The following is a 24307-nucleotide window of genomic DNA, read 5'->3' as shown; positions in this document are numbered from 1 at the left end:
CATCAGGGAATTCCTAAACCAGGGTTAGCCTCATCCTACTTAATGGACTCGTTATGAAAAGCAAAAGATACTTACCACATTCAGAATTGTGGCATTCTCAGGGAAGCTCAGCTCATTATCCTCTGCAGCCTCGTAGTCGTAAATTGCGTTGGCAGTTGGGCCCTTGGAGCTGGGAGCAGCGGCAGGGGCGGGGGCAGGGGCAGAGACAGGGGCAGGTGTAGGCTCGGGTTCGCGTTCAGGTTCAGGTTCAGTCTCTTGGAAGTGACCATGGGCGAGCTGATCATCGTCCACAATCTCCACGTAGTTGGCAGGGAAGAGACCGTGCTCACCACGAGCATTCACGCCCACCCACCAATCTGCGTCAACTTGGTCGATGTCGGTGACAAATTCACCCTCGTGAAGTTCAATCTCGTTATCTTCTCCCTTCTCATAGTCAAACTGCACCAGAGCGCGAATACCACCATGCGACTGGCCAGCAACAGTAGGCTCCGCGGTGGCCTCTGCGGCAGCACGACCAATATCATGAGTATCTTCCTCCAGCTCCCGCTCATCTGGAACGACCTCCTGGAGACTTTGGATGGGCATGGCGGGAGGCGGCGAGATCTGTTCTTCGTGGGCATCAGCCACATCTTCGGCCGCGCCTCGGCCCACAGGCATAGCTACTTGAATGGGAGAGCCCTCGGGCTCGGAAGGTGTAGGGGGAGTGGGTGAGCGAGGCTGCGGCGGAGGAGGGGGCAAAACTTGCTGAGCATCATGCTCAGTTTCGGGCTCGGACGGACCAGTAGACAGTCCAGGAACGGGCACAGGGCGACTGGCTTGGGGAACAGGAGGAGCAGGCACTTCCGCGGGAGTCGACTGAGCAAACTGATCCCGAATGCCTCCAACGTGGGATGAAGGTTCCGGAGCCTCTGCTTCCTGGGTTTCGGCGGCTCTCGCGTCAACATTCTGGGGGACAGCCTTGTCCTTAACGGTCTGCACTGTGGCCCACGACTTGCCAGCATAACCACTCTTCCATTCGCCCTGTCCGCTGGGCTGACTCTGGATGGGCTGCACATCAGGGGAAGCGGAGGCAGGGCCGGAAGCCTCTCCACGCTCTCTAGCTTTGCGCTCTGCCCACAGCTGAGCCGGGGTCTTCCCTCCCTGGTTTGCAAAGGTTCGACTGGCAGTGCCGACCGGCGCAGCCGCGGCGGGTGTGCTAGAGCCAGCGGGGAGAGGTGGCTTCGTGCCGCCAAAAGAAGGACCGCCACCGAACTTGTTCGCAACCTTGGGCTTAGGCAGAGTGGTCAAACGCTCAGACTCCTGGGCCATGGCAGGACGCTCAGGGAGAGAAACGGGCTCGTTTCGAGCAACCGGGCTGGGCGCTGCCGGGGAGACATCACCAGCACCTTCGGGCTTCTGAGCTCTGGCGCGAATGGCGGCAATATCAACCTTGCCAACGGGTTCATAAGAACCCTTCACAGGTGTCGGGCGATCGTCTTGCGTCCGGCTAGAGTCAGCAGCCTGTCTCCGGATTGCTGCAATATCTACCTTGCCGATCGGCTGGTAACCACCTCGTACAACATCACTGCGGTCCTCGGAGGTGACAGGAGCCGGCTGACGAGCAGGAGTCTGGTTCTCATCCTTGAGTTGTTGCAAATTGACACGTGTGGGCTGGTACGCAGGCTGGACCTTCTCAAGCTGAGTGCGAGTCACTGGAGGCGCATCGGCACCCCAGCCATCATTGTCGACATTGGAGGTAGTAGCGGGCTTGGGGCGCGGGGCAAGACTCGGAGCAATGCCGCCCGACCTGGTGGGAGTGAAGACGGGCTTGCTTGCAACGGGAGGTGGGCCGGAGGATTTCGAGCCGGAGGAGATGGGGACCTGGGAATCCACAGAGTACTTCGAACCTGATGAGTCGGCCACTCGCTGGATGATGCCCTCGGGGGTCAGATGTTCTTCCGCCCGAGCTGTAATCTGAACATGATATCCCTAACATTGAGATGTTTGTCAGTATGGCCGCAAGGTACGGGAACACCGTATCTTCTCACATGTAGGAACTTGGACACGCTGGCTAAATGGCTGGTAAAGTAACCTTTAGTCCGTTCGGGCACGCCTTCACCGCACCAGCCGATGAGGACGTTCTTGGGTAATCCTGAGTTCGGGTCAATGACCTTTACATAGGCAAATTGAACTCGGCCTTCTGAGAACTCCTCAATGAGATCATCCAATTCACCATCTGCAAGCACTGTCAATACTGAATCCAACCACATCACGCCATGGGGCACTGACCTCCCGAGGTCTGGACTTTCAGGACACTCTCTTTATTCCCAGAATCCTGCTGAAACGCGTTGACCAAGGGAGTCGAAACTGAAAAGACGACCCATTGAGCGTATGTTTTGGAGGTAGGGTTTAGCGTCGCGTTTACCACGGCTTGGTAGCTTTTGGATATGGAGGGGCCATTGGCTGAGAGGTTAAGAGACGCCATGGCTGAAAGACAGGGGGGATATCAGAAGCCCCAAACCAAGCTAAAGAAGTAAATAGTCAATAAAGAGCCGCTTTGGGAGGGGTTGTGGAGGGGCCAACGTGGGAGCTCCGGGTACACAAAGGGGGTGAAGGGAGGGGAAGTTACGTAGACGGAGAGGGCACTCACAAGATCGGAACAAGACGTACGGATAGTAGCCAACAGAGGTTCAAGGCAGTGTAGTCAGAGGTGAAACGTGTAGAGATGTGGAACTGACAATAACAGCCTGGCGAAGACAGAATGACAGAATGACGGTCGCCTGGCTGAGGGGGGTCCACTCGGAGCTTCACGTCATCACTAAGCTTCCCGGCGGTGACTCCAAGGATAGGTCAATGTAGTTGGAGACAGGCTTGTACACACACATGAGGGGAATTGGTGGAATATTGCAAATGCCGTTGACAGATGTATTTTAATGTCGGATAACTATAATATGCGATGCTAGAATCGAGAGGAAGAGAATCAGGTGTCAAGGCTCCCTACTTAGGTAACAGCTTAGATCTCATTAGCCTGTAAAGTGGGCTAAGTCTAAAACGACGTACAGACTTGGATGAATTGGTTTAGACTATACGATCCAAAGAATCCTGTGACTATAAGTCAATGTGATGCAGCAATGGAATGCATTAAGCATGTTTACGAGTCACCTGCTCCACTGAGACATGAGACTCACCGGTGTGTGGATACAGGGGCAGAAAAATATAGATCTCGGCCTCGTCTTCCTTCTCTTCTTCTCTTTCCGTCCCATCATGGGATAGTCCTTTGCTCCTCTGTCTTCTTTCAACTTACACGCCCCCGTCCCTTCTGTACGCAACGGAAAACTAGCAGAGTCATGGGGTCCGATCCCGACAAGATCGGTCTTGATTTCAATGCCGCCTCCAACCCTGAGTCCCTCCGATTCCTGGACTCCGTCGACAGTTCGGCGAGCTCCCCTGTTCGCGAAGACTCGGACCCTACAGAAGATGCCATCTTGCCCCGCGATCAACAGCAGAAGACAGCGACCTACGATTATGCCTACGAGAAGTCTATGAGTCACGCCGAAGCCAAGCTCTTCTACCAGCACCACCAGCTGTCCACGAAGAGCGGCGACAACACCCTGCCGTCTAGTCCGGCGACCGTTGCGCGTTCAGCCACTGATCACGAGGAGAGGGCGATGAATGCGGACCTGAGCCCCCGGCAACAGAACCAGACAGCTCGCAAGAGTTCCGTGACGACCAATCCCGAATGGAACTTGGGACCATCTTCTTATCATGGAGCCGATGGGATGCACCAGATCCAGGACAGCCACGGCCATCTGGCCGATCACACTGCGAGGGCCTGTGCTGTTTCTTTGGGAGCTGATCAAGCTGCCCAGACGAACCAGGGACCGTATATGTCGACAAATGAGAGTCTTCAGAGCACTGGTCTAGGCATTGGCATGTCCCAGGGAGCAGGGTTTGCGCCAGGTGGAGATGCTGTGACATCGGAGTTGAGGGCCATCTACCGCAAGATCAAGGGTCTCCTGGATAGCCGATCAAAGTACATGGCGCTGTCATTGCAACGACCGGGAGATGATCCGCGCGACCATGCTGGTTGGGATGTTTACCCCCCGCCTCCTGAGCCAGCCTGGGATGAAGGCAAAGAATACCAGCCTGGCAGCGTCGGAGGACCGTCCGATGTGGTGTCGGAGAAGAAGCGAAAGATGGGAGAGGACATCGGCGAAGATTTCGACATGGCCGAGGTACAACTCCCCGGCGAGTCTTCTTACATTTACCGATTCGATCGCAACAGTGTCTACCAAGTGTACGAGTCGGAGGCCGCCGCGGACCGGAATGAGCCATTAGTTGATATCCCTTCACTGCGTGACTTTTACATGGACTTGGATGCCGTGGTGGATGTTTCCACCGACGGTCCAACCAAGAGCTTTGCTTTCAAGCGCCTTTCCTACCTAGAAGGCAAGTTCCAACTGTATGCGCTGCTGAATGAATATCAGGAAATCGCCGACAGCAAGAAAGTCCCGCATCGCGATTTCTACAACGTGCGTAAAGTGGACACTCACGTTCACCATTCAGCATGCATGAATCAGAAACATCTGCTCCGTTTCATCAAGAGTAAGATGAGAAAGTCACCCGACGAGGTGGTTCTCTTCCGTGATGGAAAGCATCTCACTCTGAGGGAGGTCTTTGAGAGTATCAACCTTACTGCCTACGACCTTAGCATTGATACCTTGGATATGCACGCCCACACGGACTCTTTCCATCGGTTCGACAAATTCAACTTGAAGTACAACCCGGTCGGAGAGTCCCGCCTCCGTGAGATTTTCTTGAAGACAGATAACTACATCAAGGGCCGTTATCTGGCCGAGATCACCAAGGAAGTCATCTCCGATTTGGAATCCAGCAAGTACCAAATGGTTGAGTGGCGAATCTCGATATACGGACGATCCATGCAGGAATGGGATAAATTGGCCGCCTGGGTGGTAGACAACAAGTTGTTCTCTCCCAATGTTCGCTGGCTGATCCAAGTGCCACGTCTGTACGACGTGTATAAATCGAGTGGAATGATGGAGAACTTTGAACAGGTCATCACGAACGTTTTCCAGCCTTTGTTCGAAGTCACCAGGGACCCTTCAAGCCACCCTAAACTTCACATCTTCCTTCAGCGCGTTGTTGGGTTCGACAGTGTCGACGACGAGAGCAAGGCTGAGCGTCGACTTTACCGCAAGTATCCGATCCCGCGAGAATGGAACACCAAGCAGAACCCGCCTTACAGCTACTGGCTCTACTTCATGTTCGCCAACATCGCCTCTCTTAACCAATGGCGTCAACGCCGGGGCTTCAATACCTTTGTCCTTCGACCACACTGCGGTGAAGCGGGTGATCCGGACCATCTGGCTGTCGGCTTCCTCTGCTGCCACAGCATCAGTCACGGCATCTTGCTGCGCAAGGTTCCCCTGCTTCAGTACCTTTACTACCTGAACCAGATTGGTATTGCCATGTCGCCACTCAGCAACAACGCTCTATTCCTTACATACGACAAAAACCCTTGTGCTACCTTCTTCAAGCGTGGTTTGAACGTGTCCTTGTCCACCGACGATCCTCTGCAGTTCGCTTTCACAAAGGAGCCTCTCATTGAGGAATACTCTGTGGCCGCTCAAATCTACAAGTTCAGTGCTGTCGACATGTGTGAATTGGCCAAGCACTCCGTCGACCAGAGTGGATTCGAGCTATCCTTGAAGCAGAGATGGCTAGGCTCGAACTGCAGCGCCCACGGCGTGGCTGGCAACAATGTCGCGAAAAGCAATGTCCCCGACATCCGCGAAGCCTTTAGGCACGAGACTCTCCAAGCGGAATTGTCACTGTAAGTCACGACACGATTGAGAGCGGAAACCAAATGCTAATCATGAATAGAATCGAGAGATATTCCGAAGGCGCTGGCGCCGAAGAAAGAAACAAGCAAGCCTCGGAAACCGTCCCGCAGTCCGGATCTACTGAGACAGGTCAGCCTTTGACGGCTAGCTCCCACAGCCTCCGTCCCGATGCAGCGACTACTCCTCATATGGCACCTGTGCCGGAGCTTTCCTCGTCTCCAAGCGGTAGTGTCCTGGGAGCCGACGGATTGCCACAGCAAAAGATTTTCCCTGGAATTGTTCATGAAACCATTAGACGAGGAAGAAAACTCTCTCAGCTGTCTTTGGATGGCAATCAATAAGTGCCGGCATTTGAATAAGACACTAGGCGCGGCTTCGAATTTCGGTGAAATTGCAACTTCAGTTTTTAGGCACAATCACTCTCGGTACTTTCTGAACGACGATGCCGATAATAGATGGAGACCTCAATGATATTTACTTTACGGAGGAAACGAGACCCAGACAGAATTAGAAAAAAAATGCGATCATCCTTGGATGGAGCGTGGAGTTCGAAATGCAAATCATATAAATCGACACGCTGGGTATGCATACTTTGTCATAGATACAAAAAGAAAAGAAAAAGTGATTCAAATTGCCCAACTTCCTCTCCTCTCCGGCATTCCCCAACCCTCAAGTCCTGTATCTTCTTCTGCTATGCTTGGTTGTTGACGGGCCCATTCGCGAATATACCGACGGAGAGCTCGCCATCTAGTACACGCCGTGTTAGGATCACTTTCCATTGCAACGACGTATCCTCTAGCGTCTGTATGTAGGTCATCGCGTCGGAGGTCTTGGACTGCAATTCCTGAGATTTTACTTAGTTCGTAGTCGTAGTAGCGGGCGATGCAGGGGTAGCCAAGGGACAGATAGTTGTAGATTTGGGTGACGAAGCCGTCGTGGAATTCGTCTTCCATGGATTTAGCTGTAATGGTGAGAATGTCAGGTCGTGGGGAAGATCCTGCCATGCCGTGGAGGTTTGTGCTGGTGGAAGAGCGCGATAGTCTGTCTAGGTCTGTTGGCATTGGGGTCATGATGCCGGAGAACGGGTGTAAGTGGTCATCTCCGCTTTGGCCTTTACGACAGGTGCCCATCCAGAGGCCGGCGCCTCGTCCGCCATCTGGTCGACTGTCGGCACACCAGAGACCGCCGCAGCCATGACAGGGATCTTGTGATGAGCCATTCTCGGCTGTTGAATTCTCGCACATCGTCCCGTCTGGAGACGAACTCTGCGGCAAGACGATGTCCTCTCCAAGCATCGGTGGACTTATTTTACCATCTGCTCTTGGAGTCGGTTGATACCCAGCAGAGGTCCGGTTTCGATTCTTCGAGTTGACCATCGCTCGCAAGCGCATTTCCGCCTCTTCCTTGTGATGGCGCATGTACTCGAGTTCCCAGGATAGATCGGCCGATGACTGTCGTCGGGATTTAAGATGGTGTTTCTGAGGATACTTGAGATCATCTTCCGACTGACTGTCTTCGTCGTCAATGGCAAAATCGAAATGATCCACGGGCTCATAATCTTGTTCATTGGGAAAGGCGGCTAGCGCCTGATCTCTGAGTTGTTTCTGTGCTGAGCGCGCAGCTAGAGAGAGTAGAAATTCTGAATACTCGCCATCGCAACTCTCCCGGCGTAGCTCTTCAGGCTTGGGGTTGCCGGTGGACTTCTGTGACGATCTGGATTTGTGGGAGGACGATAAAGATGGTGAGTGGGACGGTTCATCAGAGTCCTCCTCACTGCCACTGGACTCAATTGACGGCAGTTCCGGAACTCGAAATGAATGCCTTCGTCCTTCTTGGCGGCGAAGGAGACTTGCGTATGAGAACTTGGACTCGGGTAGCTCTGCGTAGGCAGGACGATTGGGGCTGAGTCGCGACATATTTCTCCAGGCCTCCTGCCTCAACCCTGGTGATTTCGACACATAGGGAAGCTCTTCTGACTCTCCTCTGACTGAGCGACGGTCTGTTTCAATCAAGTCGGGTTTGAACCGTCTTGGGCCGGACGGATTGTTCTGCTCCGATGTTTGTGATCTTGACGAAGTTCTCTCATTGCTTGACTTTGTTGTTGTTTCAATCGGTTGTGGCAAAAAGCGTCGACGGGGTTTGTTCTCATCCGACCGCGCCGTCTCTGTGGAGGTATGAGGGGCATCTTCGCGGTCTCCTGTGGTTCTGGTGGGGGTCGGTCGAGTTTTAGAACTGCGCGATGAGGTTTCGATCGGTTGTGCTAGGAATCTTCGGGGGCGAGGAGAGGATGTAGAGTCTCCCGAGACATGTGAGGTCTGTTGTTGGTCGCTTGTGACTTGTTGACTGGTAGATGATAAGGGTGAGGATCCAACATTATTCAAGGTATCCGGTTCTGACGTTCCAGATTGTTTCTCCTGAGGCTGTTGAGGCTTCTCTGGAGAAGACTGGCCATCCATTTTCTCTTCGTGGTCGTTAATGGAAATACACCATGCTCTAGTAGAATCGTCGGTGAGCGCAAAGAGCGGATGGCATGATTTGGGAATCCCAGATACCGCAATCCAGGCCAGTAAATGAAGCAAGATCTAGAAGCGAAATCCAAGTCACCAAAACAAATATAAGCAGATCAAATGGGTGATATGTTGACAGAGGGCGGGGCAACGGGGAGCGCGTTACCAGAGTCGGAGCTTCGGACTCCAGATCTCCCTTCACCGCAAATGACATCAGGGAGATAAGATAGCGGCTCGGCTTTCTTTCTTTTGCTTCTTTTGCTGCTTCTTCTCCTCTGAGCCCCCAATGGAACCGACTGAGAAGCGCAAATTCGACGGGGAGGATGGCGATGCCTCCAATGCTCCCAAAAAGAGGGTAATGGGGCCTTCGATGCCCCGGTCGGCGTCGGCGCAACCCGAGCACGAGACCGCCTCTAACGGATCTGATGGATCAGACAGCGAAAGCGACGACGATTTTGGACCCAGTCTACCTCCTCCCGCCGGCGTGTCGGCAGCGCCTGTGGAAGCCGCTCAGCCAGCTTCGCCCGCCCTCAAGAAGAAGGAGAACAAGCGCGACGAATGGATGATGGCACCGCCTGATGGAAGCGACTGGGCAAGCAAAATCGATCCTACACAGATTCGGAGTCGGAAATTCAATACTGGCCGCTCTGCCCGCTCGGGTGGCTCGAAAGAACTTGATTCATCATGGGTGGAAACACCAGAGGAGAGGATGCGACGTTTGGGAGATGCCGTGATGGGAGTTGGTGCGCCATCTAGTGACAAGCAGCCCAAAGCCTCCAGCGCAGCCCGTGATCAGTCTATGGAAGAGAGGATCAGAAAATACAATGTAAGTATCCATCCATCATGGCTACGGGACCAGCGCTTATATCTACTATAGCAACAGAGTGGCAAGAAAAGTCGCCTTGAAAGTTCCGAAGCTCGCAAGGAGGAGGACGATGACCCGAGTGCGCGTGCATTTGATCGTGAAAAGGACATGGCAGTCGCATCCAAGATCTCGAATGCGAAGCGGCGGGAAATGGTGAATAAAGCAAGCGACTACAGCTCACGCTTCACCAAGGGCAACTACCTCTAATCTACATTTGGCCCTTCGTCTCTAATTACTAGTCAAACATGGCTGCTTTCCTGTGATACCTTACCTGGACCTGAGCCCCTTGCCAAATCAGACTTCGAACTCACCCCTACATATCTGGCTCATGTCGACTGCTTGTTCCACATGTCTTCGTCTACCGGCACGTGCCGATTCTCTTTGAGCTTTTTCATCTAACGCCGAATCCGATCTATATATGTAGGCCTTCCTTCCAGCTCTTTGACATCAAGAGAAGTGGCTTTACACATATGATGATCGATATGACAAGGATGATGTGGCGAGAAAACAAAGACCCTCTGTATTCACCTCCCGGAATACAAAGGACCCGACAGTACTCTATATTAAGACACTATGCTACGTGCTTCATGGTTTGGAAGATGTGCGTTTCCAAGCTATTTCCATCATGATTGTCCTCATCGCATTATGTAGTTTACTCCTGAGCCCTAGGACGATATTATTCGTGAATAGAATATCTTTGAGATCTCCTACGCTTATCTTATTTATATATTTGAATCACGGCTAATTCTTTTCGTAAAGTCCGTATTAATTCAAAGGTGTAAGGCGACTTATGCTTCTCTTCCCGTGATAGCTGGAGGATTATATACGAGTCTAGCGCCTAGGAATGGAATTATAACCACCGACCTTGCTTTTTATAACCATAGCACCGCGAAAACAAGGAGAATCATGGTGAAGACTGGTATGCAGCGACACTTTCACTCGAATCACACCCTCCTCGGCCCAGTTTACTTCAGCTGACACTTAACACTACTCATACCACGTTCTTGACGAATACTAATTGTTTCCCTTGGATATTGAGGACTGTGACGCCTCGGATTGTGTTGGTCACGCTTATACGTCCTGAAAGATGGATTGTCGAGATTGAAGCGAGAAGAACTTTGATTCTGCGGATTGAGAGTCATTGCAGTGCTCTGTAACGCTTTGAATGGAATGGAGAGCGAACATGAAACCTTATGTTTCCTATATGAAATCAATTACAATATAATTTCCGCAATGGACAAGTCAAAACATAGAGAAAGTATCAAGTAAGCAGGCGGAATAAGTGGCGTTGGTATAAGATGTCTCGAACTCGGTATCTCTAGCTGCCAAGACATGTTCGTACAAAGGGAAATTTAGGATGGCTGCCTGTCAAGCGAGAATAGTACTTCATGTTTGGGAGATGACTCGCCCCTGCAAGTGTGAGTGGTCAAGATCCTTGTCGTCTCAAAATCTATGCGACACCTCACTGCCCCACCTAATAACACGTTATCACTTGGTACAAAGGACCATTGACCAGAAATCCTTTCTATTTCAGCCCCTGAGCACACACCAAACTCCCCAGATAACCTTGCCATGGCGCTCCCGCTCTACATTTCTCCCTGTATAAAACACGGCCTGCTAGGTCATTCATCTCCAGACCGACCATGCCGAATACGAATCGAAGGTCCTGTCGCCGCTATACAAAACCTTTTGCCGGACTCACCGTGGGAACTAGAGACCGATTCTCCAATATTTCCACAGCCGATAGGCCTGGAGTTGGCCAAAATCGCGTATAGATACATTTACCGAAAAGACCCTTCTCCATGGAGATCTGATGCCGTGGTTGTTCGTGACGAGCATCTAGGTTGGGTATCCGACGATTCCCAAGTCAGGCAAGTTTACATGAGAACCTACAGTCAGAGAATGAGATAACACTGAAAGCTTCAAAGATTGCTTGATATGTATCTTTCACTGACCGGCCAGGATTTGTTTAGAGATATTGATTATTATGGCGTGACATTTGACCATTTCGTTCCAACAGACGACACGAATCCCTCGGTATTACAAATCACACTTTCAAAATCAGAGAAAGACAATAACGTATGTGCCGAGACTGTTTGTGCATAAAGTTGATGCTGATCATAAGACAGAAAGTATCAGCAGTACTAGGATGTGACGAGGAAAAATCATACCTTTATCGTTACACGGTGAATGAGTCTGTGGAGGCAAGAATTAAGAAGACTCGAGACGATCGAAATCGGGAGACTGTGGAAAAATGGATGGATAGTCTTGAATTCCGACCAATTGATTACCTATATTCTGACGGAGCTGCCCGATATGGGATGAATGGATGTGGTTGACGCTCTGTCCTGGATTTATCTGAAAGTTTGGGACAAGGTGAATACCCTTGTGGATCGGAGAATGGTTCCTAGGGCCACAGTGGGAGAAAATCTACTTTACCTTAGCATCGTCATATTTAGATAACTTGCAACACGCCCAGCGAACACATCTTATTATCTCAGTGCGCAGTGAAGTGTGTTGAAAGCGGCATAGAAACGTGAATGCTTAAGCAAAATGGACACATCATCCCACTATCCTGACCCTGACTCTATTTCTGCCGCGATCTGCTCCAAGATGTCGTCAGGTAAATTCACACTTAGTTTCTCAACAACCGCGAGAGATCTAAATAAACATGGGTGCCTGTAGCGACTGCAAGGTCTGGGCCAATGACAGCGACTGGATGAAATATAATTTTTGTATCAAAGCTACTTTTTATATTTTATAGAGCACTACTTGTACTAGAGAATTAGACAGTATATCCTCCAATGTGAGATTATTGCGATTAGATTGTCGTGGGCCAAAGTCACCTCAATAGCCAATGGTGATCACAAAACACTCAGGCAGGGAATCCAGGCCGAGTTCTGTACGACACTAGGCCCTGAGTCAGAGACAAGCTTTTTGTGAAACCCCTTTAGACGGCTGGCCAGGCTTATCAATCAGATACGAGGGAACGCTTGGCATCATTGCCAGATGTGGTAACTCCGAGCTCGGGGAATTCCTAACCCCACCACGCGTGGCATATCTACTCATCCTTGTGCTTTTGATTTTTTTGTCTAGCAAAATCTTTGTGTGAGACCGATCATAGTGAGAGCACCTATTAGATGAGGACGATAGTCAACAATCTGTTCTTGCGAAAACACCGACATTACGCGCCCGCCGCATTGCGTCATTAAGTTTGCGTGCTCTCTGGAGGCGTTCGATTTAACACCGCGAGCGGCATTTATGTGCGAAACAAGGCATCAGATTAACAGTGAAGAGATATGGACGATTACCAAGAGTCGCTTTCTCCGGGCGAGACTGGAGAGAACAAAGTCATCCAGCGACGGCGAAGGCCCCCGCTCTCCTGCACTGAGTGTCGTCGGCGAAAACTAAAGTGCGATCGCTCGCTTCCATGCGGACAATGTGTTCGCTCCAAAACAGCGGATTCATGTGTCTTTGTTGGGCCCCAGCCAGGGGCAGCTTCAGAGTCGTCGCGCCAAATGTCCCCGCCGGTGTCTCGGACGCGGATGCCTAGTGGCTCGGACGATCAATCTGGGAATGGCGGGATGTTTGTCTTCGACTCCAAAATGGGCCCCAAGTCGAGTTCCAATCGCATTTCTAAACGCGGCCATTCAGATGAACTACATGAACTCAGGAATCGATTGCGAACGCTGGAACATGCATTATCGAAGCCGAATGCTCTTCAGACACCCGAAACATCAGTGGGTGATTTCATTTCCGATAACTGTACATCCCAGCACAGTTTGGATGCAGCTGGTGTGGAAGACCGCGTGCGCTTTCTTCCGGACTCCAGCTTTCGAGGCAAAAGGGGCAAGACTCGGTATTTCGGGCGCAGCCATTACACTACCACGGTATCTTTTGTAAGTGCGCCAAGCACCGAATATGAACACCTGCTGACTAGATATAGTTCCAAGATATTGGTTCCTTCTTGCGACGTGGTCATGGTAATAAATGCCACAAAGACAAGGAATTTCTCGACATGAAGAAGTTCAAATGTGAGCTCTGGTCTCGCGAGAGTCAAAGTCATCAGCGAGCTTTCAGAGAACAAGCCTTCAACTTGCAGGAAATGGTACCAGCACGGAACGTTGCGGACGAGCTCCTTCAGCTTTATTTGGACACCTTCGAGACAACGTATCGCGTTCTGCATATCCCGACGTTCCTGAAGGAGTACTCTGACTACTGGGATAACCCCCAGAAGCCTGATATGGCATTTGTGGCTCAATTGCTGGCAGTCTTGGCAGCGGGAAGTTGTTTCCACATGTCCATGGAGGCCGAAGCTCGTGAATTCTATCAAACGCCAGCCATGAAATGGATCATAGGCGTTCAATCCTATGTCTCCTGTTCGTTTGTGAGCCCGGAAATTAATCTCCGGATGATACAGACACAGACGCTCTTGCTGGTGGCCCGTCTCGGGGTTGCCAATGATGGAGATGTAGCCTGGGCATCCTCCGGCTCGCTCATCCGTTCTGCAATGACAATGGGCTTACACCGCGACCCAACCCGCTTCCGCAAGGGAGCCCGCCCATTCTGGTATGAGATGCGCCGTCGAGTCTGGGCGACAATCGTAGAGCTGGATTTGAAGATCTCTCTAGATCGGGGTGTCACTCCGTCAGTTGATCTTGATGAATGTGACTGTGATGCACCTTCCAATTGGGACGATAACGATTTGGTCGAGAGTCTGGAGAATAACCCAGCTCCTCTCAGCACGGCGACATACACTCGGAACTTCTATCAAACCCTCCTCTCAAAGTCATTACCACTGCGATATCGCATCGCAAAGAAGATCAACAAATTGAAATTTGATATCTCATACGACGACGCCCTGCGAATGGGTGAGGAAATGCTCCGCTTTGTGAAGCATGCTCAATCGCTGTTCGAAGACAACGCATCAAGCATCAATCCCTCCGATGCTACACGTCATCAATTCGCCCAATCCGTTCACATGTTCATCATGCGCAAGTTCCTCCTTGCGCTCCATCGACCCTTCTCGCTTAGCGTTGTACGACTACCAAAATGCTCTTATTCCCGAAAGATCTGTCTCGAGGGATCTCTTGAGATTCTATCCCTTATGGAGCTTCCATTGACTCCAGATCTAATTCGGTATCCGCACATCACACAACTAGGAAGTGGCATGTTCCGCGACGAAATCTTCCATGCAGCCAGCACTGTCTGCGTGGAACTATCCCTTCAAGCACAGGAAATGAGCCACCCAGGCTCAGCAATGGAAGGAATGAACTCTAGCGTATTGATGAGTATGGTCCAGTCTCAACAGACCGTGATGCTAGATGGAGTCGAACGTACCCTTCACGACTTCGGTCGGCGAATCCGGGCCACTGGCACTGGATCCAAGCCTTACTTCTTCTTGAGTATTATGCTCGCCTCGGTCAAGTCCCGCATTAAGGGAGACGATCCCCTGTGTCAGGTTGAGGCTTCGTCCAAGAAGGCTGTTCGGGCCTGTAAAGGCAGATTGAATGGTCTTTCGTATTCCGATGCGCTCGTTTTTGCAGAGAACCAGCCCGCACAGGTATGTGACTCTTATCCGAGCCCATGGGATCCCGCTGATCTGTTCAAGACCCCTGTGGTTCCTGACGGAACAACCCCAGTTTCTGCATCTTCTCTTGACCTTGATCTTCCTTCCCTTTTGTCAACGGACTTTGGTGATTTAACAGTAAGCTTCTCCATTCCATTTTCCTTTTTGATATGAACTCACGCTAACGGTTACAGTCTATGGATTTGGGTGGCTGGTTCGACGGCCTGGATACCGCCAACACGGAATTATGGGACAATAATCTCTTTGGAAACCTTCCATCCATCCCATAAGCGCGAGGTGGGTTCGTTTTGAATGGTCGAAAGGTGTTTAATAATAATCTCAACTATACCCTGAAATGGAGTTTTTGTTTTCACAATTCACATTACAAGAAACAATCTAGTCTATGGTCTATACTAGTATATCTATAACTATGCCTCAATGAATTCACGAGTGTTGACAGTGATCTCAGCGGTCTTTTCGGGGGCCTGAAGGACGGGAAGACACGAATGTTCGGCGCAGAGTGTTTTCGGAAGAGCAAGCTGACTTTGCATCAATCTTTGGTGAGTTAGCAAGATTCAAGTACTTTTCAGCTATTGCAACAGAGACTTACTTGTGATAGCGCTGAATGTTCAGAATTTCCTGCTCGGCCAGCGCCTGGAGAGCAAACTGGATATCATTGACCAGACAATCACAACGACTTTGACTGAACTCTTCGCGCACCACGACGCGCATCATGCTCATCTTCTCACAGTCTGCAGCCATTGTGTACGCCGGAACAATCCAACCACGTTCGCGGAGTTTGTGGGAGAGTGCAAACTCGTCGAAAACGATGTGCTGAGCCGAGCCCAGGCGGAAGGCGACGACTGGAAGTCCATCACCGCTGCCGTCGCTCATAATGATGAATCCCTGATTCTTGAGCTGGTCGGCAAGGTAGTCGGCTGTGTGGGTTAGATTCATCATGATGTCGGTGTAGCCTCGACGTCCTAGGCGGATCATCTGGTAGTACTGTGCGATGATGTGGGATGCAGGCTTGGAGAAGTTCAGGGTAAAGTTCAACTGGTCTGCGCCGAGGTAGTTGATGTTGAAGATGAGTTCTCTTGGCAGGTAGTCGATGGATCGCCACAGGGCCCAGCCGATGCCGGGGTAGACCTGCAGGAGTGGTTAGTAACGAATGGCTGTTATATGCTCATGGGATACTTACCAGGCCATACTTATGGCCGGAAACGTTGATCGAGACAACATTTTGCAGCTGAAAGTCCCATGTCAAATCGGGGTTGACGAAGGGAGCGACGAATCCACCACTAGCAGCATCAACATGAATGGGAGTGTCAAGGCCCTTTTCAATCAGAAGATCATTGATCAACTTGACATCCTCATACTGCCCAGTGTACGTTGTTCCAAGAATAGCAGCAATGCCTATCGTGTTCTCATCGACCAGGTTCACAGCCTCAACTGGATCGATCACGAATCGGGTTTCCGTACAGGGGACCAGCTTCTCTTCAATGTCAAAATATCTCGCTGCTTTCTCCCAGCAGACCTGGACACCAGTGCTCATGATGATGTTAGGACGAGAGGCGTCTTTACCTTGCGCCTTTCGTTCGTTTTGCCAGCGTTTCTTCATGGCGAGAACGCCCAGCATGATGGCTTCAGATGATCCAATGCAGGCTGTGCCGACAGCGGTAGCTTTCCCATTAATTTGAGGAGTGTGGAATAGGTCGGCCAGAATGTTGAGACAGCGCTGTTCGATTTCGACCGACTTGGGGTATTCCTCATGGTCGATGACGTTCTTGTTTGCGGATTCGGCGATGAGCTTTTCGGCTTCGTCTTCCTATTATTTAGGTTATGAGTTAATCATAATCAAAGGATTGCATCGTGAAAAGCGAACCATGTAGGTAGTGACAAAGCTAGCGAGACTGAGCAGTTGTTAGCGTTACTGGTTCCATGAAATGGCATGATGCTCGCTCACTTCAACATCGGGTTACCATCAAGAACCAGATCATCCTTGATCATTCGATAGGCGACTTCTTTCGGCATCTCGTCCTCTGGGAAACTGTTGCACGGCATATGTTCTGAAGCAAATCGAGAACCGTAAATGTTGCTACAACTTCGGTCGGACTCAGAGAGTCTCTCGGAGAAAAGGCTCATGGGCGACATGTTATTCTATGAGATGCGATAATCACAAGATGAGGAACTGAAAGAATGAAGAAACGAAGACAGAGCAGTTGATTCCTTTTTATGGTGGTCGTCTACTACGCAATCCCCTGCCTCGGTGTTGCAAAAAAATCACTCATACAAGGAGTAATGTGATGAGTATGAGGGATTTTGGCTAGGCCGAAATCCGAATAAGTCGTGTTCGGAACCGCCAAAGGGGCTGATTGACTGTTGATTAGTTCTCAACTATATATGATCGTTTCAATGTCTACATTCGCCTTCATTCTTCTCGCTATGGTCAACCGAAGCTTATACTCTTTTCCATGAAGCCAAGCTTTCTAGAACGTATTGGCACAGCTCGGGCCGCCCTAGCTGCCGGCAATGGCGATTTCGAAACATTGAAATGACGCCACGTCTTGACCCCTTGTTTGGTGCATTCTGACCCCTGAATTGCTGATAGGGCCGATAGTGGTCGATGGGCGACTGCAATGTCGATCCGTGCATATGGCGGGAGGCCAGGTATGAGCCATTGCATATACGCGCTGTGATAGGTGAGCTTAGCCAGTTGCGCAAGGAAGCATGGGAAACCCATTGTCCCTTCGTTGGCCTGTCGATCGTGGAAATCTAGGGCTGGGGGCTGGTCTCGAAGGCACTTTGTTGCATGCCGGCCTGCTTGTTTCTATTTCAGGCCTGCTTCTAGCGATTTTTGGTTATGCGCGAGAGCCCTACAGTACTCAACATTGGTGATCCGATTGGCTGTTGATAGGCCCAGCGTCTTAGTTGAAGAGTCAATTTAATTCACATTTCAGGATGTTTTCTGTTGTGTCGCCCTTGTACGCGTAGTCGACCTCGTTGATCTCGCCCCTGGAGAACACCGCCTTCAAAACCAACAAGCACAACCAGAATGATCATGATGATCATGATGATCAGTTTTCTGCATTGGAAGATCACATCTTGTCCCCGGTGATCTATCAAACCCCTGAGCTCATCGGTCAATGCAGCCAAGCCTGCCAAGTCCGTGGCTTCTTATCGCGATCGCTCATGCTCTGGTGACAGCCTGACAAAGGGCGCATTCTTTCCAGCAAACTAACATCATTCTGGCATCTGGAGACTCATTCGGCACCTCGACTCTGTCAAGTTACATCTGCTGATGTCGGAAACTCAACTATCTATCCTCTCCATGCTTTCCGGACAGACTACTCTTGACAAACTGCTAGAGATCGGTCCATGAATTGCCGCGACCCCATGCTTCATCCCTCGTAATTATTTCACCTCGCCTTTAGCGAAAATACCATGCTTCATCCTATCCTCGATATCAGCAACTTCAATGTGGTTCTTACATTCTCAGGCAAGACCCCATCAACCCAGTCTGTCCGTCAATGGATCTAACCTCCGACAGGCATATTCCTACTGGTCTTTGGCTTCCTTTCGCTCAAGGTCAAGCAGAAATGGTACCTTGGTGAAGCATGTAAGTTGTATTCCTCTCCTTCCTGCTGGCTCACTCCTGACCTTTCAGTGCCATCATTTGTGATCGGCGCTATACTAGGACCATTCTGCACGAACTTGATCAATCCGAGCAGATGGAGTAACAACGATGAAGACGGGGATATTGCCTACGTGAGTGATAGCCATTCAACCTGTGGGGACCTATCTGACACAATTAGGCATTGACACGATTGGTAATTGGAATCCAAATGGTGAAAGTGGGCTATGAGTTACCGAAACAATACCTGCGACGACGCCTGGTCGAGCTGACTATCTGTCTGCTTCCTCTCATGACAATACAGTGGCTGGCGACGTCATCCTGTATCTTACTGATGATTCCTCACCTATCTTTCGTGCGTCTCTCTTGATGCTGAAATGTGCGATCGCTGATATTTTAATAGCTGACAGCCTTGATCATCGGATCCTGTGTCATCTGCATCGACCCCGTTCTTTCACAATCCATCGCAAAGGGCCCCTTTGCTGACAAGTATGTACGAAGACACCTGCGAGAATTTATATCTGCCGAGGCGGGAGGAAATGATGGGTTTGGATTTCCGTTCTTATTGCTTTCCATAGCAATTTTGCGATACGCAGACGCGCCCCAGCATAGCCTGAACAAGCGGGACTGGATTGGAGCGATGGACACTGGCCGATTCGGAGGAAACGCCGGTCGTGCCTTGGCACATTGGGCAGTTGAAGGAGTGTTATACATGATCATCATGGGGGCTGGATACGGGTTGTTCGTGGGATTTGTAAGTCGGAAGAGCTTAAACGTGGCTTCAAAGAGGTAAGAAATACAAGTCAACTCGGAGTTGGCAATGTGAATAACAGCGATACAGGAGATGGATTGACAAGGAGAGCTTTTTCCTGTGTCCGATTGCCATTGGGGTATGTGACCTGGTCTTTTGATCGTGAGATTATACTAACCTCCTTAGCTATTTGTCGTGGGCACTTGCGGCTGTTTTGGGTCGGACGAGACACTGGCATGCTTTATTGCTGGATGTGCATTGAACTGGGATGGACTGTACCATTCCGAGGCCGAGGCCCGACATGACTCGTTCAATGCGACCATAGAAACCGTGTTGAACTACGGCACATTCATCTTTGTTGGCGCAAGTATGCCCTGGGACGAGCTTCATCTGCCAACGGATACTGGGATCACTATTTCTCGACTGGTCATTTTGGGTTTCTTGATATTACTGTTTCGTCGTATCCCCGCAATTATGCTGGGATATCGATTCATGCCAAAGGTCTGCAGCGACTGGAAAGAAGCTTTGTTTATGGGCTATTTTGGACCAATCGGTAGGTGCACCTGTGCTCGAGTCAAAAGACTATTGCTAACTGAGCAGGCGTGGGCGCAATTGCTTATGTTGAATACGCCCGACGATTACTTCCAGACCCAGGACAGAGTCAAGATGATGCGGAAATCAACCATCTCACGGCAGCGATGATACCTGGTAAGGAATCTCTCGACTAGCAGCCCTGAAATCTGAGCACAGCTAACTTGAAAAGTCGTATATTGGCTCGTATGCTTCTCGATCATAGTCCACGGCCTCTCAATACCAGCATTGAACTGCATATACAAGTTACTAAGAGTACCCGTCATTCAAGACCACCCAGTTGAAGTTCAGCTTCTCTCCGAAAATGAGCCAGTTCCCAACAACAGTGTCGTTAACCGAAGGGGACATTCAATGGTGCTTAATAACCGATTTTCTTGCATCTCCGATGGGTCCGAGACTTCCCTTTCAAACCACCGACACGAGGAGCCCGATATTATCATGTCACGACTAAGTAGGCAACACTATCCAGGGTCACCGGCGGGATCGTCGACCAAGGGATCCTCACACCAAGTTGAATGTCAAGCGAGGGAAATGGTTTAAACGAACTCTCGGGCGTGTATATATTTATATTGGTAGTTTGGAATATGCAAATGCTAAGGATTGGTAACGTTAAGTCACGATTCAAGCTTCCATCCTGTGCGCTAGCATCCACGGGAACACCTGTCCTAATATGGGTGAAGTCGCAAAGTATGAAGTCAAAGTATAAAGTGAAAACCTGATGGCCCAAAGTTGGAACCTTTAGTCATTGGAAGAACCTCGGTATCACGAAATTTGAAGCGCGATACATATTTAGACGCCTCCGCCATAGCCTTCGGCTCGTATATATCACCTAGAAGCACCCCTTCTCTAACCTCGCAATATTGAAATTTCAAGGGTCGAGAAAACGATTTTTTTTTACAAAAGATTGACCGGAAAAGATCTCCCAACAATAGGGATCATCATGCCCAGGAGCACAGAGGCCGGAGATCGGCAACAATGACTTCATCCACCTCGGCCGCGCGAACCCACATGCGACGATCCGGTTATAAAGGAGCTCCCTAGCCGCAAACCCCAACACCCCTGTAAATTTCATTCCTCAACCATGTCGTGAGTGCCCATTTCTCTGCGGTAAGAATCCGCTAACATTTGCAGTTCAATCCTAAACTCAATTGGCCTCCGCGCCGCCCCGGGCGAGCAGGCCCCTAACTTTGCTGCCGGCTTCCTGGTGGCCAACTGGGTTTTCGCGTACGCTCTAATGAGCACTCGCGGCACCAAAATGCGCTACGGTCTCGACAACAACGTTGCGCCTCGCGAGGATCTGTCCAAGTACGGCGAGGCGGCTGTCAAGGCGGGCAAAATTAGCCAGCGTGCTCTGAACAAGCTGAAGCGTCAAGAGGCAGCGCACGCCAATGCTGTCGAGGGGTATCCTCTGTTTGTCGCGGCTAGTGAGTATCTATCATCAATTGGTACGGTCGCATGCTAATAGAATCAGTGCTGCTGTCTGTGGTCGCTGGTGTTCCCCATGAGACTATCAACACCATCGGTGTGTGGTACACCCTGTCTCGGGTCGCTTACAGCTTGTGTTACTCGCACATTGAGTCTCGTAGTCTTAGCTACCTTCGCTCTGTGACCTGGTGGTCTGGTAACATTAGCTGCATCACTGGTCTGGTGTTGGCTGGCAAGAAGCTGTAAAGGCTACCATTGTTGCACATGTGGACTGGATAATTTACGCAATTGTGAATAAGGCAACCTCTATATAGTTCGCGTGCGAGTCAACTTGAATCATTGAATATGGGTAATCTTCGGAACATTAAGTAGATTTGTAGTTTATATGCAGGTTTGATTGGTGGAAGAACCCCTATTCAACGCGCACAAATCATCAACCACAAGACGGTAGAACCTTCCCCGACCATAGAAGTCCACCTGCAGATTACGAGCTTAGCTATATTACTGCTCTCCGCATCCCCGCGCTCGGCACTTGGCAAAATGCGGAGAAAACACGGAGTATTGTGCGATGCGATCGAGATTCCCTCGCTGGGAAGTGCCTGTAGATCGTTTCCCTTACAAATGTACAATTGCGCTTTCCTACAGGCGGAGAAATGGGCATCTCGTTCCCGTGTGCCAATACTGCTAGCATTGGCGCAGACAGCGGGGATGGTATAAAATGTAATTAGAAGCCTAGACAGCCCTTTTGGTTGTCGGGAAGACAGCAAATACTAGGATTTCATCAGCCTGTTTGAGGCAGCTGGCTTCTGAATCCTTGAAAATGAAATTCCTTACCATCGGCGCGCTTCTTATTGGCACGGTGAGTGGCCTGGCAGCAGACCATATCATCCAAGGAGCACGAATCATTCCAGCAAAGGATACATCCGCTTTGCAAAGAATAGGAGCTCACCACCAGAAGTACCCTGATCGGCGGACCGTGACTATCCGTCCATCGAAGAATGACGCCGATGATGTGTCTACGGACTTCCTCTGGGGCATCAAACAGGCCAACCATGGTGGAAGACTGTTGCTGCAAAAAGGACAGACTTATGTTATCGGTAAAAAGCTCGACTTGAGCTTCTTGCACAACATTGAGGTGCAGTTGGAAGGTGAAATCAAGGTATGAAGCATAGCTCTGGGAAGGATGTATGTACTGAGCAGTGTTACGTGTAGTTCACCGATGATGTGAAGTATTGGCAAGCGAACCACTTTTATTACGATTTCCAGAAGTCGATCACGTTCTGGGTATGGGGTGGTCAGGATATCAAGATCTTTGGAAAGGGCACCCTCAATGGGAATGGTCAGCAGTGGTATAATGATTTTGCCGGACAGGAAATCCTGGTATGCCGTCTCATCAAGCTGGGGGATTATGCTCATGAGAATAGGACCCTGACAACACATTCTACCGGCCCATCTTGTTCCTCACGGATAATGCGACACGGGTCAGCGTCGAAGGCATCACGCAGCTGAACTCGCCCTGCTGGACTAACTTCTTTGTGCGCACCAACGACATCTCCTTTGACAATGTGTTTATCAACGCCTACTCTACCAACGCATCTGTATGTGATAACTATGATGGTGTGGCGATGAGCTGACCTAAACTTGGACAGGCCCTGCCAAAGAACACCGACGGGTTCGATTCGCTGAACGTAAACGGTCTCACCGTGACCAACACTCGGGTGGACATCGGTGACGACTGTTTTTCACCGAAGCCCAACACGACCAACATCTTTGTACAGAACCTGTGGTGTAACAACACCCACGGAGTGAGCATGGGCAGCATCGGACAGTACTCTGGCGTCAAAGACATTATCGAGAATGCGTACATCGAGAATGTGACACTTCTGAATGGACAAGTAAGATCAGCCGAAGTCTTTGACATTTTGACATTAGGATACAAGTTGACAAGGGCAGAACGGAGCCCGCCTGAAGGCGTGGGCAGGCCAAGACGTCGGGTACGGGCGTATCAACAACATCACCTATCGCAATATTCGTATCGAGAATACCGACAACCCGGTTGTGCTGGACCAGTGCTACTTCGATGTGAATGCGACCGAGTGCGCTCTATACCCCTCCCAAGTTAACGTGACGAATATTGTGTTTGACAATATTTACGGCACTTCGTCTGGAGCGGAGGGCAAAGTGGTGGTAGATCTGACTTGCTCGCCTAACGCAGTGTGCTCAGATGTTCACCTATCACAAATTAACATTACTAGCCCGGCGGGAAGCCCGGCCGAGATTATCTGTGATGGGATTCATGGGGATATCGGGGTGAGCTGCCAATCGAGCTCTAGCTCGAGCTGAGTGTGGAACCGGGGCTAGACTTTTAAAGAGTAGATAAAAGTCTGAAAATACGGTCTGAAAATACTGCCACAGTTGAAAACAAATTCCCACTCGTACACTCGCAGATTGCATCCCAGTCCCTAATTTAAATAAACTTCACTCGTGGACCTTGGCACCTGATACAGTGAATAGCTCTCCCACCTCTACGGCCGTACAGTAGTCGGAATCATCACATAACTTTCAATCAATCATCCTACCCTAAAATGCGACTTTTATTGCATGAATCATGGATAACACATAGGTATTCTGGCTATGTGAATCAAAAGTCTTAGCTCAAAATCCCTAGTATTTACAGTGTATGCACCGTCGGTAAAGTTAAATATACCGATACGATGCAGAGCGGTGTGTTTGGCAGTGAAATTTGATTAGGAGAAAATAAGATATGCGTCCGAGTTCACTATCTCCCGCCGCGAGTTGTTCCTTTCTTTCCTTCCAACGTTCTATCTCTCGTATCAAAACCACATTATCATGGATTCATCTTGGATGGAAGACACTGGCCAGGAGGTATCCCCTCTACCGTCTCCCTCATCCAAAACGACAGGGCATTGGTTTTAATTCGTCAGCGATCTTGTCATATTGCCAGACCTTTTCTTTTCGGGCTGTTTGTAGAGCAGATTCTACGGCGCTCCACAGAGTCTTACTTCATCACAACAACCAGTCATTCATTACTGTTCAAGCGAGACGATACAGCTTGGCGGGGGGGGGGGGTGGGTTTAGGAGAAGTCACTATATTCGGACCA

At 50.2% G+C, this 24307-nt stretch overlaps 9 protein-coding genes across 9 annotated transcripts; 6 read left to right on the top strand and 3 right to left on the bottom strand.

The window, feature by feature from the left end:
* Positions 1-51: 51 nt before the first annotated feature.
* Positions 52-2249, bottom strand: N7443_009587 (putative actin binding protein; the record flags this gene model as incomplete). Its single annotated transcript, XM_056889643.1, has 2 exons — positions 52-1968; positions 2028-2249. 2 exons carry the CDS (start codon positions 2247-2249, stop codon positions 52-54), a joined length of 2139 nt encoding a protein of 712 aa, XP_056736134.1.
* Positions 2250-3326: 1077 nt separating this feature from the next.
* N7443_009586 (uncharacterized protein) lies at positions 3327-6184 on the top strand (the record flags this gene model as incomplete). The annotated part of the gene is made up of 2 exons (XM_056889642.1): positions 3327-5833; positions 5884-6184. The coding sequence occupies 2 exons, from the start codon at positions 3327-3329 to the stop codon at positions 6182-6184; spliced, it is 2808 nt and encodes a 935-aa protein (XP_056736133.1).
* A 285-nt stretch (positions 6185-6469) lies between these two features.
* N7443_009585 (uncharacterized protein) lies at positions 6470-8299 on the bottom strand (the record flags this gene model as incomplete). Its single annotated transcript, XM_056889641.1, has 1 exon — positions 6470-8299. One exon carries the CDS (start codon positions 8297-8299, stop codon positions 6470-6472), a length of 1830 nt encoding a protein of 609 aa, XP_056736132.1.
* Positions 8300-8636: 337 nt separating this feature from the next.
* N7443_009584 (GPALPP motifs-containing protein 1) lies at positions 8637-9422 on the top strand (the record flags this gene model as incomplete). The annotated part of the gene is made up of 2 exons (XM_056889640.1): positions 8637-9176; positions 9228-9422. 2 exons carry the CDS (start codon positions 8637-8639, stop codon positions 9420-9422), a joined length of 735 nt encoding a protein of 244 aa, XP_056736131.1.
* Positions 9423-12511: 3089 nt separating this feature from the next.
* Positions 12512-15074, top strand: N7443_009583 (uncharacterized protein; the record flags this gene model as incomplete). The annotated part of the gene is made up of 4 exons (XM_056889639.1): positions 12512-13114; positions 13162-14778; positions 14827-14922; positions 14979-15074. Coding segments are annotated over 4 exons (2412 nt in total), but the record flags the coding sequence as incomplete, so codon positions are not given.
* A 138-nt stretch (positions 15075-15212) lies between these two features.
* N7443_009582 (uncharacterized protein) lies at positions 15213-16938 on the bottom strand (the record flags this gene model as incomplete). The annotated part of the gene is made up of 5 exons (XM_056889638.1): positions 15213-15339; positions 15395-15933; positions 15986-16612; positions 16670-16697; positions 16751-16938. The coding sequence occupies 5 exons, from the start codon at positions 16936-16938 to the stop codon at positions 15213-15215; spliced, it is 1509 nt and encodes a 502-aa protein (XP_056736129.1).
* A 1290-nt stretch (positions 16939-18228) lies between these two features.
* Positions 18229-20300, top strand: N7443_009581 (putative plasma membrane antiporter; the record flags this gene model as incomplete). Its single annotated transcript, XM_056889637.1, has 8 exons — positions 18229-18310; positions 18335-18552; positions 18600-18773; positions 18822-19207; positions 19260-19308; positions 19356-19722; positions 19770-19877; positions 19966-20300. The coding sequence occupies 8 exons, from the start codon at positions 18229-18231 to the stop codon at positions 20298-20300; spliced, it is 1719 nt and encodes a 572-aa protein (XP_056736128.1).
* Positions 20301-20841: 541 nt separating this feature from the next.
* N7443_009580 (MAPEG family protein) lies at positions 20842-21431 on the top strand (the record flags this gene model as incomplete). Its single annotated transcript, XM_056889636.1, has 3 exons — positions 20842-20846; positions 20892-21184; positions 21232-21431. 3 exons carry the CDS (start codon positions 20842-20844, stop codon positions 21429-21431), a joined length of 498 nt encoding a protein of 165 aa, XP_056736127.1.
* Positions 21432-22005: 574 nt separating this feature from the next.
* pgxB (uncharacterized protein) lies at positions 22006-23528 on the top strand (the record flags this gene model as incomplete). Its single annotated transcript, XM_056889635.1, has 5 exons — positions 22006-22344; positions 22398-22565; positions 22610-22783; positions 22835-23080; positions 23139-23528. The coding sequence occupies 5 exons, from the start codon at positions 22006-22008 to the stop codon at positions 23526-23528; spliced, it is 1317 nt and encodes a 438-aa protein (XP_056736126.1).
* Positions 23529-24307: the final 779 nt, after the last annotated feature.

The sequence above is a fragment of the Penicillium atrosanguineum genome, assembly GCF_028827265.1.
Source record: "Penicillium atrosanguineum strain IBT 20685 chromosome Unknown utg000008l_segment0_segment0, whole genome shotgun sequence".
Lineage (NCBI taxonomy): Eukaryota > Fungi > Ascomycota > Eurotiomycetes > Eurotiales > Aspergillaceae > Penicillium > Penicillium atrosanguineum.
This window is presented reverse-complemented; position numbering and strand designations above follow the sequence as displayed.